The sequence below is a fragment of the Canis lupus genome, chromosome 29, assembly GCF_011100685.1.
Source record: "Canis lupus familiaris isolate Mischka breed German Shepherd chromosome 29, alternate assembly UU_Cfam_GSD_1.0, whole genome shotgun sequence".
NCBI classification, from domain to species: Eukaryota; Metazoa; Chordata; class Mammalia; order Carnivora; family Canidae; genus Canis; species Canis lupus.
In genome coordinates this window covers 10,177,876-10,190,260 of record NC_049250.1, presented here as the reverse complement: position 1 = coordinate 10,190,260, position 12,385 = coordinate 10,177,876, and the positions used below count along the sequence as shown (strand labels likewise).

At 40.3% G+C, this 12,385-nt stretch overlaps 1 protein-coding gene across 1 annotated transcript in view; it reads left to right on the top strand.

Annotated features, from left to right (window-relative positions):
- The window catches only part of TOX (thymocyte selection associated high mobility group box), a 299,580-nt gene that overhangs the window by 139,622 nt on the left and 147,573 nt on the right, over window positions 1-12,385 (top strand). The window contains 1 exon segment of the mRNA XM_038579374.1: window positions 9,951-10,016. Within this exon segment, the coding sequence (XP_038435302.1) occupies window positions 9,951-10,016 (66 nt within the window).

Below are 12,385 nucleotides of genomic sequence, written 5' to 3'. Positions count from 1 at the left end.
GTTTTAGGCAGTGTTGGAGAAGGAAGACTAGCGTAATGCACTGACCTGGCGGAGGCCAGGCTATCATGCAGTAGAGAGAGAGGTAAGGGACTCACTTTGAGTATCTGTTAGACTTGAGCATTGTGCTGGGCGCTTCCAGATGTGGGTCTGGCCTTCATGACAGTCCCATGACGGGGCCACTGACGCTCATCCCGTGTTCACAGTCACTGAGTGGCAGAGAGGACTCCATCCTGGGTTATTTGACTCTGGTTTCTTTTTTCTTTCTTTTTTTTTTTTTTTAAATATATAAAGAACTCTTTTTTTTTTTAAAGATTTTATTTTTTATTTATTCATGATAGACATAGAGAGAGAGAGAGAGAGAGGCAGAGACACAAGCAGAGGGAGAAGCAGGCTCCATGCGGGGAGCCCGACACGGGACTTAATCCCGGGACTCCAGGATCGCGCTCTGGGCCAAAGGCAGGCGCTAAACCGCTGAGCCACCCAGGGATCCCCCTGACTCTGTGGTTTCTTTAACACACATTCTGCCTCTGCTCACTGCTCTAGTTCAGGTACTTGTAGGAAATACCCATTGTCAGTCAGTGGGTACTGTCACAAAACAATAAAGTCTGCTGGCCTGATAGTCATTGAGCTGGTTATGGTATTCATTAATCCTACATGTCTGTTGGGATACCTAAAACTTGCATGTTCATTAAGCCTTTTCTTTTGCAAGGGGTTTATTTCCCTTGAGCTGACTTCTCCTGTTAGATACTTTTCTGCCATCAGACAGACTAGAATTGAGGCTCTGCTCTATGTCCTCCAACTTACTCAATTCCTGAAGGCTCATTGTCTTTATTGATAAGGGACATGAATACTGCCTGCATCACGGGGTTATTGTAAGGATTAAATGAGTAAATACACGTGTGCACCTGACACACAAGAAGCAGAAAATTATTGTCAGCAGCTATCTCCAAGACAGGGGCCTGGCACCTAGTAGATGCAACATGACCATTTGTTGAATTAATGAATGAAAAACTATCACATTTTTTTCTGGGAGCATGTCAATACCATGGAATTTTAACGGACCAGTGAGATCAGGCTGGATGGTTTACCCCTGATAGTCCCATGTGGTGATAGTTTCTTCTCTCAATTTTTCAACAAAAGAGCATCATATGGTGCCATTCCAGAGAATACAACAAAGGAGACCAATCACTTCTCACTGTGCAGTATAAATAAGGCTTTGAGTAGAGGTCCACATGCTGTTTCCAGCAACAAGACTTCTAGTTTCAGCTCTGACATGTTTCTGGCAACATATAATGTTATTAAAAAAAAAAAAAAGGACATGGTTTAAAGGGGAGATAAAGTACTGGGGAGAATGCTACCAAAAAAAAAAAAAATGTCAAATGAGAGTGCAGGGCGATCTAAGGGGAGTAGTTTGAACTACTATAAACATGAAGACAATAAGAGAAACTTTGGAACTGAAACTGTAAACACGTATAATGCATATGCCCTGCGAGGGGGACATCTGCATGAAGCCTTAAGCTAACGCAGGGGAAATTATGCCATAAGCTTCAGAAAAATGTGGATAAGTCAGTAGGGAAAGTCACATGAGATCACGGATTAAATATCAAAGGAGGTTATGCAAAAATAGCTATAACTAAATAGTATTTGAAGATGTTAAGGAAAATTTAAAAATTACACTCCTTTTGATATAACGAATGGATTGAGTGACTTCCCAATTTCCTTAAAATGGCAGATATACACCACATTAGAGCTTTGCTTCCCTTCACAGTGGACAGATTCATACTCAATAACCTGAAGGATTTAATCCCGTTTTTAAAAATGTCATTATGTATCTATTTGGAAAACAGAAACTCTCAGGAACTTGAAGAAAATAAATGCCAAATACGATCTCAAAAAAGACAAGTGGAGTGGATATGAACTGAACTTCTTGTATTCCTAATTGGTCAAGTCTGCCCTGAACCTACCAAACTATATTTCAACACCTGTCCTACCATTAGGAGATTTTAATTACCATAAATCTATTCCTGTAACATCATAGTTATATTTAGCCACAATGTTATTTTCTGAGTAATAATAATAAGGAAGTGAGAATCTCCATCTTAATAACTCTGTACCTTCCTATTTATATTTTTATTTGGTACTACCACTTTTAATTTCAAAATTATTCAATAATTGTTTGTCCTTGCATCTTTTTAAAAAGTTTACAGCCTATTCAGTTGTCCCCAAACCAGCCTATAAGTTCTCCGCTAATCTGTTTTATAAATCTGTCATACAAGTCTCATAACATTATCAATGCTCTGAACTTCCCTTAGTCTCTTACCTTCTTCTTGTTTTGAGGTTCCCCGAACAAAGCGTGCTCTTCCAGACCAGACAGGTGTAGAAAAATACTCTCACTTTTTTTCTGTGCCTGTCAGGTTGTGAAAAATGCTCACCGTGCTTGAGAAGGAATACCAGCAATAAAAGAGCCAGCCCCCCAAAAGTCATGACTTTCATACTTTTCATTCCACATCTATGCAGGATTAGGGATTGTGGTAAATGAAGTGAGAGCTGAGATCATGTGGAAATAGTGAGCTTAGGTGAGGATGGCCAGCAAGTTTGAATGTACTTCTCAAATTGTTCCCTTACTGCATGGAATCAGAGAAATTTGTCTAAAACATGACAAGTTAAAAGGAATGTTCTGAACCAATCACTTGAAACTACCCTCGTTTCAAGTATACGGTATAGTTTTACAGCTTTATGCTTTAGAGACTCAGAAATTACTTGGGAATTTATTTCAAAAACAATATTCCTACCTGGAATCAGAAATCATTGCTCCTGATTTTCTAATATCACTACGCCTTCTGGAGGGAAGCCTTTTGGCAAAAACCATGCATGTTTTCAATTGGTTAAACTGATTGCCATTAGACTCACCAGAATGGAGTTGGATTGATAGTTAAGCTTTTATCCCACACATTCCTTGCTGTCTTAAATAATGCATAATGGAAATGTATTGCCTGTGTTGGAAGTTTGGGGTTAATGAACGTTTCTAGAAACCTGCATTTTTTTTTCCTTTCAAATGGAGCAATGTTTTTGTGATACAGGAAAATCTTTGTTCTTCTATTTATTACTATTTCATAAGTTTGTTTCTGTCTTGGCACAGGAATTGAAAATAGAATTAATGACTCTTAAATAAAATATAATGGAAGTGGAACAAAGATGGGATCAGATTAGAGCAGCATGGCCCCTACAAGCACGGTCACTGAGCAGTGTACTACTGGGCCCTGTCCTAGTGTCCAGAAAGCTCATGCGTTAGTGCTGGGAGGGAATGTGCAGGGAAACTAGAGAGAGAGAGGAAGCAAGACAGGGAGGCAAGGAGACAGGGAGAGCACATATTTCCAAGTGTCATAGCTTTGCAACAAATCACTGCTGGTTGCCGGGCTTGAGGGGCTTCTCTAAAGGGGCCACAGGGGATGCTGCGGGTCAGTCCTTTCCACTGGATCCCATCTCTGCCACACTCTCAGGACGTGTTACTTGGCCCTTTTGCACAGACTTGGGGGAAAAGCAGAACTTACCGGGCTCCAGTGCAAGTGCAGAGCCTCTTGATGTAAGTTAGTGCCAGGCTTGGGGCACCTTCGTCTGTAGCTGTAGTGGCAGCAGAAGTGGTATGTTGGGGGGCTTTGTGACTATGGGTATAGTGTCAGCCAGTCCCGGAAGCAAAGTCCAGTGGCCAAGGCCTAAGGTCAGACAGGCTGAGAAGACCTGGGCTGGGGCCCATGTGATGGAATCCATCACAGCCAAGTGGCTTAACTTGTTTGTGCCTCAGTTTTGTCATCTGTAAAATGGGAGTGATAATAGTCACCATATTGCAAGGTAATCAGAACAATTAAAGGACTCAATACACCTAATGTGATTGGAAAGTGCCTGCAAAGGTCAAAAAATTGGCTTGAGCCGTGATGGCATCACACGGAGCCTATACCTAACAGAAGATACAGGTGTTCGTTTGAGTTGTAAGTTTATGCGGAGCATCGTCATTATTGAAAATTTCAGTTGTTGAAACTAACAAAGGCATCGCAATATTACAAGTCTCCCCACCAACCCCTGTCCCATCAAATCTATCTCTAGGACAAAAACGAGTTATAAAATCAGTTCCCCCAAAAAAAGAAAAAAAAAAAAAACAAAAAAAAACAAGGCCAGATTCTAAGTTCCGGGCACGGTATTTTAGTTGTGGGTCTGGGCTTCTCTCTCCCCTCCAGGGCCCAGCCTGCTGCCCGGATCCCATTTCCAGCCCGCAGAGTGTTGACCGCTCAGGTTCAAGGGGCCACGTGCCGGCCCGGTCCCGTCCCAGCTCGGAGGGTGCCGGGCTGTGAGGCGCTTCCATTCAAAGCACCGGCCCAGTGACTGTTTCTTTCCACGGGGCGTTGATAGGCTGTGCTCTGCTCCCCTTTCCTTGCAGTGGGAGCCGCTGTCCGGGCCCTCGTGTCCAGTACCGGTCACCTTCAGCCTGGCCCCTCGCGAGGCCTGTTACTTTAGACTACCTCGCATCAACCCAGTGCGCCTTGAAGCTGGAAGATCAACACAGGTTCCCTCTCCTGAGTCTCCTGAACTTAACCCTTGAGAGTGGGAGGATAGGGAGCACGTGTCGGAGTTTGCCTGGCTCTATTTTTGTTGGCTACGTGGTTCCCATGCTTGGGAGCAGCAGAGAGCTGGGTGCTCCCGGACTCATGATCCCCCTTTGCATTGGCTCTCAAAATGCTTTGCTTCATTCAGTGAAACAACAAAAGGCTTTGGCTTCACTGCCCCAAACTTAGGTTATTTCTTCCATTATTAAAAAAAAAAAAAAAAAAAAAGGAGGGGGTGGGGAGGGATGACTTATAATCTTGTATTGAGCCAAGCAACACAAAAATAGATATTTTATTTTGAGGCTATTACCCTCTCTTCTGATTTATTATAATGCATCTTCTCAGTAATGTCAAATTAACTCTCTGCCATAAACATTTCTACTTTTAGCTCTTTAAAAAAATTTCAAAGTATCAACTATTCCTTCAGAAAACACCCAGAAATGTAAGATTTTCCCTTTTCTAGGCCATACAATGTGGCACTGTTTCATGGATTCCATGAGGTTCTCCGCCACCCCTACCCAAGAGCAGTTTTCTCGGTTTCCTCTAATGGTTTCCCTAAAAAGATTCCATTTCCTGTACCAATGCCAGTGATTGATTTATAGTTCACATTCTACCTTTGATTTTTCTGGTTTTGGTGGTTTGGGTTGCCTAATATTGCCCATTTTTGCTCATCATTCACTGTGTTCAGACAGTGTTGGATGTCTGCTTTCAGTTTTTAAATAGAAGATATAATAACTACCTAGTTTGAAAAGCTCTTTGGGATTATGGGTTTGGTTAATATCCTCTAAAAACAATTTCAAAAAACTGTAGTAGAAGATTATAAATGACTTTTTATGTGATTGCATCCCCTGGTGCTTTGAAATAAAAACACAATAAAGAATATAAAAGCACTTGGTCAGAAAGGCTAATCCTGAGTTGATGCCATTTACATTTAGATTTAAATAAGCCAGCCTATTTATTCTTTCAAACTTTGCTTCAGGTTTTAAATTGAGAGTACATGGAAATTAAAAGTCCTAGTATGTTTGGATATGTTTTAAAAAGTTATAATGCCTGAATTCAGTTGACTTCTAAGAATAATAACTATGATAAACATAAGGGGTAGGGAAATGTAATTAGTTATTTTTAATAAAACAATTTTATTGCAACAGTTATTAATAATGCTCCTCTAATATGTGGTCCAGATAAAGCAGAGCAGGATCATTAATGTAATACTGCAAATACTGTGCCTTCAAGACTGTGGGGTATGCACATAAGCCATATACAAATACAAGTAGTCATAGAGGCTGTTCCCCCATTTTTGTGAGTGATGGAGTAGAAAGCAGAGGCATGTTCTAGTGGCCAAGTCTTCCGCTAAGAATTCAGACCTTGATTTTAGTCCCAGATGGACCATGTGACCAATAAAAACAGTCTGTTTCTCCAATCGTAGCATGAGAAGTTCAGATATGAAGCCTTTGGGGATCTTTCTAAGACCAGAGTTCTAGAGCTCTATGCACTATAATTCCAGTATAATTTCACATGTCCAAGTGGACATGTGCCCACTACACGTGGTGCACTCTAAGAACGGTGCATCTGCACAAGGCCTGCTGGGAGATCCCTGGAACCAGCTCCTGGAAAGGGTATGGTTGAGTGGAGCTGTGAACAGTATACCGATGGCTTTCACCTGATGGGGTATGTGTGGAGAGGGGAGAGGGTCAGGGGTCTGGGATCCTGGGCTCATGTGTTGATCAAGCCACAAGGACTGACTACGCCTGTTGTGACATACAGCTGTATTTTTGTTTGGCATCTCAAAATTCTTCTGAAAGAGGCCTACATTCATTTATAGGCAGGTCTCTTGAATCTGGGCCCATCTCTCTGTTTTTTAATTATATAAAAATCTTAGGAAGAACTACATCTAGCATTTGAGTAATGGCGTTAGCTCTTTCTGTACATTTTTCAAAGGGCTTCTGCTCCAATTTTACTCCACTGTAAAACATTAAGCTGACCCCTTTCCAAAGCCTTCAAACCATTCTCTAAAAATTGAATCTTATTTATCTTCTCAAGTGATCACCTTCTCTAGGAAAATAATCTATTTAGTCAATAATGTATTATAGACATTTCCTGAGGACCAACCATGTGCTGGTCCTAAGCTATTGAGGTGCTAGAGATAACTAAGATGCACAGTGTATCCTCAGTAGCTCCCTCAGTGAAGATAGGTCCCGAATAAAAAAAAAACCCACTGGAACCAGGGGGCTCCTTGAGGGAGCCCAGAACTGGAGAGAGCCCTAAGAAAAGGGTTTAAGCCCTAAGGGTGTAAGAAAATACCAAGGGGCACAAGAAACATTTCAGCAAATAGAAGGGAAGAAAGGCATTCTGGACAAAGAGGTGTGAAGGTGTGTAGGAGGTACTGGGACTGAGTGAGTCCAGAGACTATCCTAGCAATATCAACACGGCTTCCATTCCTCTAGGAAGCAAGCATAGCATGGAACAGTTGTCATCCCCTCCTGAGTTTCTACATAGAAGGTCCTCCAGAAATAAGTTTCCAGAGCATTTTAGTTAGGGTTCACCACAGAAAAAGATCCATCAGGGTGTGTGATGAATTGTACAAAATTGTCTCATTTGATTGTGGGGGCTGAGAAATCCAAAACTATAGTTGAGAAGCTGGAAAGGAGAGCCAGTAGTATAGTTTCAGTCCAAAAGCTGGCCGGCTTAAGACCCAAGAAGAGCTGATGTTTCAAGTCTGGTGGCAGGAAAAGACTGTTGTTCCAATTCACTGGGTCAGGTAGGGGGAGTTCCCTCTTACTCTCAGGGGGAGTCAGCCTTTTTGTGCCATGTACACATGCACACAGTAGGCAGGGTGATCTTCTTTACTTATTTTACCAATTCTTACATTAATTTCATCCAAAAATAACCTCACAGACATACACAGAATAGAATTTGGCCAAATATCTTGGCACCCTGGGGCCCAGTCAGGTTGACATAAAACAAATCATCATCCTACCTCCTCTCAAAACTTTAAGGCTTAATTATAAATATATGGAGACATTCTGCCCACCTGATTACTAAATTGGCAGCTCACTATGAATCTTAGTCTTTTGAAAGTCTCACAATGCCACAGAGGTTCGGGACAGTATCTCAGGGTTGAGGTAGTGCCACCACTCTGCCTTGATCATTTATTGACACTGTTTTCAGAATTGATAGCCAACTCACCATTATCATTCAGAATCTATTTATATGTTCTGGTGGGTGAGTGCACGTGCTGGCAAGTCAGGCTGCCTGTCTTAAGAGCTCTGTGACCTTGAGCATCTAACTTCTCTGTGCCTTTGCATCTTCCTTTATAAAATGTATGTAATAATAGTACCTAACTCGTGGTTGTTGTGAAGATTGAATCAGTTAATACATGCCAGTTAGTACATGTAAAGCTACAGGCAGGTGATGGGGACATGGAATGTACTCCAAAAAACAAGTTATTCCCATAGTCACATACCTTTTATTGTAAAATGCTGTTTCAGCCTTGGCTCTCTGGTAGTTAAGCATTGGTTCTTTTTGAGCAGAGTCCTTATCAAGAGCAGTAACATTGAATATACTCAATTAGCATACACTTTGGATAGACTAAAACCAAAACTTCAAAGCCTTAGTTGGCTTGAGAACGACACCAGATTTAGAAAACGAGTTAGAGAAGATGAAATAGAAAGTAACACATTTATAGAATATGCATAGGCCGTGGAGTATTTGATCCACTTCACTACTTCTGTTCAGTTTAGTTTGCTATAGTCAGAGAAACTGTCCATATTTTAAATGATTCTTTGGCATCTTAACATTAGAAACATTTGCAAACAAACCAACAGGGGGTGGGGGTGGAGAAATGCTGAATGATGCTTTTTGTCAGGTTTTGAGCTGTTAGCAGTAGCAGGTGGATTGACTGGGGCTAGCCTATCTTTGGGTGGAAGGCGTTCACCTGACTGATGGAAAAGCAACTTTGGGTAAGTCACTTGGACTCAGGGCTCCTGAGCCAGATGACAAAGCAACCAAATGTCTAGCTAGTCTTTTCTAAGTGTGCTATTTATGACTTGTCCTAACAACCACATCATTCAATAAGTGATTTCATATCTGTTTAGATAAGTAAGTTTGTTCATATCAAGTGAAATACATTTGCAGGGTGATGTGTGTGGAAACCCTTTGGATCCTTGAACTTAACCTCGTGAGTGCTTCAGTGTCCTTAAGAGGGTCTTCCCGCGTCTGTGTGAATCTTCAGGGCACGCACCCGCTGTACGTTCCAGTTCAGAGACCTAGGGGGTATCCCAGGGTTTGTACAACCCTCTCATGTGAGCAGCTCATAGTTGGTGGAATGTGATGTCTGTAACACGGTTTTCTCTTTTTTGATGGTATATAGAATACGTCCGTATTGTTGTGTACTTGCACCTCCATCAATAACACTGTTCTGTCTTGAAAAGCAATTTTTCAGATTTTCGAATTCCCACATCTGAAATTAGTCTGGCAATGAAAGTATAGGGATGCTTTGCCCATTGATCAAATGACTAAAGATAGCCGGGGATTAAGTCTGAATGGAGTGATTACTGCTTTGAAACCCCAAATAATGAAAAGTATGTTGTTGTTATGTCCCTGTTGCTTGGACTGTCCGACGGTTCTGCACTTGTACCACCCCACGAATCTCCTCCTCCCTTCTTGTCCCTACCTTGTACATTTGTGTATGAATTTCTGTGCATCTGTAATACCAACATTCATTCTAGATCTTTGAGAAACTTTGGACAGGAGTGTTTAATCGTGGAGCTTGTAGATTCTTCCCGGTATTCATTGGCATTATCGTTCTTAGCCACAGTTGTAATGCCACATGCTCTTTTCAAGGATTATTATAAAGTTAAAACTGTTCATCATAAGGCTATTGCAATCAAGCCAGTTTTAGTCTCTTATAACAACTCTGCACTTCTTCACCTTTGAGAGCTAAACTCAGAATGCACTGAGCTGTGCCTTAGTGTATTTGTATAGCATACAGTGCCATTCATTTAATACTTCATTACAACTGAACTGCAGTATGTATACATGGTATGCAAAATGAGCCATTTTTGTTTTAAAACAGATTGCAGATGAAAGGAAACCATTCATTTCTTGCTTGCTTGCTGTAATTACTAGAGCACTAATTACTCCAAATCACTGACATCCAGGGTCAGGAAAGATGACAACAGAAACATCAGAGAAAAGATGTGGCTCACTTGCTATGACAGATTTTCTGTACTCCCAACCACAGTATTTTTTTTTTTTTTATGGCTACTGTTTTCCAGTTTGATGGTGAAAACAGCAACAACAAACATGCACACAGTCAAGATTGCTGAATGTTTACTATTATTTCATTCGCAGTTTGACGGTGAGAACATGTATATGAGCATGACAGAGCCGAGCCAGGACTATGTGCCAGCCAGCCAGGTGGGTTAATTAATCTTCTCTGCCTTGTTTCAAATTGTAATTAAACAAATTCAAAGAGTTGCATTGCAAATGAGTAGCACTATCAGTAACTGCCGCAATCAGGAATAATCATAATTTATAAACAAAGCATTTAAGCCTTGTTTCCAGTTAATGAGATAGAGCTGATAAAACACCGGAGTTGGCATTTGTTGAAAGATACTACCTTGTTTCCTCTCCAGAATGGCAAGCAGCTGTTTTGCCAGCATGATCTTTCCTAAACAGTTGTTTTACCTTTAGGAAATAAAGTCTTTACAGGTGCAGGTTATTTGTGCTTCTGACGATAGACGAGTTAATCATTATAAGCTACACATGTCACAAGTAGCTTTAATTATCGACTATTGGGGCAGTTTTCAATACAACGTTGCATTTATAACCGAAAGCACGTGGCCGGTGGGCGCTGTATGGCTGCTTGCAGGGTCTGCCGGGTGGGTAGCTTTGGAGCCCAAGTGCATGCTGTGATTGAGACTTTCAAGAGCATGTTTGTAGCCCTTTCACTGGGAATGGTTGACGAGGTATTTCATCATGAGAAGTGACAACAAAAATCCAATGAAAATGTAAATGGTTACATTTATAAAAGTAAATTCTGGGCTATTTATTTTTAGGTACTTAAGACCAGGCCCTTTAATCTGGTGAGGGCATTTAAAGCAAAATTATAACCGCCCCACAGTGCCAGCATAAGGTAATCTGTAAGGACACTGTGAGCAAAAATAAATAAATGGATAAGTACAAGCGAGGGAGAGTTCATAGGAGCATTTTGTAGATTCGAATTTTTTTTTTCTGGAATAGCCAAACCATGGCTGTTTGAAGTTTCATGTATCGGTAACTATGGCATAAACTCTAACATAGGAGTTTTTTAAAGCCTCCAGAGCTGCCCAAAGAGATTTGATAGCTGGGATGGGTGAGGGCATAGAGAACAAAAATAAAACTTCTATATATTTTTTTTTTCATGGTGGTTGTCAGTGAATTAATCTAATGTATATGTTAAGGGCGCACTTTGTGAAGCTTTGAAATTTCTCTAAGAACAAAATGTCTTGTGCTTAACTCAAAACAGAGGCAAGCCTGCCTCTCCATGAACTTTGCATTTCGAAGTCATTACGATCACTGCCTTCTCTGGCAGACATTCTGGAAGCTACACTATATTGTCCAGACGAGAAGGTCATCATTCAGTTCAAAGATCCGGACTCCATTTCCTTCCATTCAACTGAGTTGATCACTTTCAGAATACCTTTGGAAGGCTGAGCTTGGATTTACAATTCTCACTTCACTGAATTCATTCGGCTAAGTAGCCTCAGAGATCCATAGGTAGTTGTGAATAGGACTGTTTGATTAAAAAATGAAAAATGTTACTATTAATTTTCTTCTAACCATCAATCCCCAAACTGTACTGACAAGTTTAGTATTACTATTAGATTAAAGCAACCCAGTATCATCTCTTTGGTGCCTTTAGGGTTTTGAAGTGTAAGGGCTAATTGAATTTGTTTGAAACAGTAGAAACACAAACTCAATAAATGATTGCTGTTATAAAGCAGCTGCTCCCTTTCAGAGAATCATTATGTCCGTCTTAAAGACTTTTGGATAAAGGATTGGAAATTCAAAGCATATACATCATAACAACTTGGCTCCTTAGATTTTTAAATTCAAATACAATGGATACTATTAAGCCCTGACTAAAATCAAACAACTAACATTATTCCTTTTAATATTTCAATCAGGAGTTACTAAGAATATTTTAAATATCAGTGATAATTAATGAAAGAGTAAAGAGCCCCAAATACTTTTGGGGCTTTGTAAAGATAGGGCAGGTTTGTGTGCCAGAAGCAAACTATTTTTTAATAATGTAGCACATATGAAAATGTTTTTAGAATGTGCTACTTTAAAAATTAGACTAATGCAAGATAATACATACTCTGGGGGGAATAAACTTTGCAAATTACATAAGTTGAATGGCCTTAGCTAAATTTTACACTTAACATTCCTTTTGTTTACTGTAATATGGTGTGTTCAAAAATTCATTACCTGGTATTCTTTTAGGGAATTTTAATCAATTTACCCCTTTCGGCAACCATAAATAGGATTTTAGTCATCTTACAGGAAAAAAAATAGTTTTATTCCTTTTCCTACATAACATCAAACATCTGCATAGTTTAGTAATCCAAGACAACTTGCCTCATAGCATCACTCAACAATTATAATTCCTGTTCAATTTTCAAATCAGTACATGCTTTGGGACTTACAGACTAAGTTGCTAAGTAGCAACATATGGTACAGTACTGTGCCTGTGATGTTGCTGCGAGCAAATAGCATAATTCTAAACTTGAAATGATTTTTAT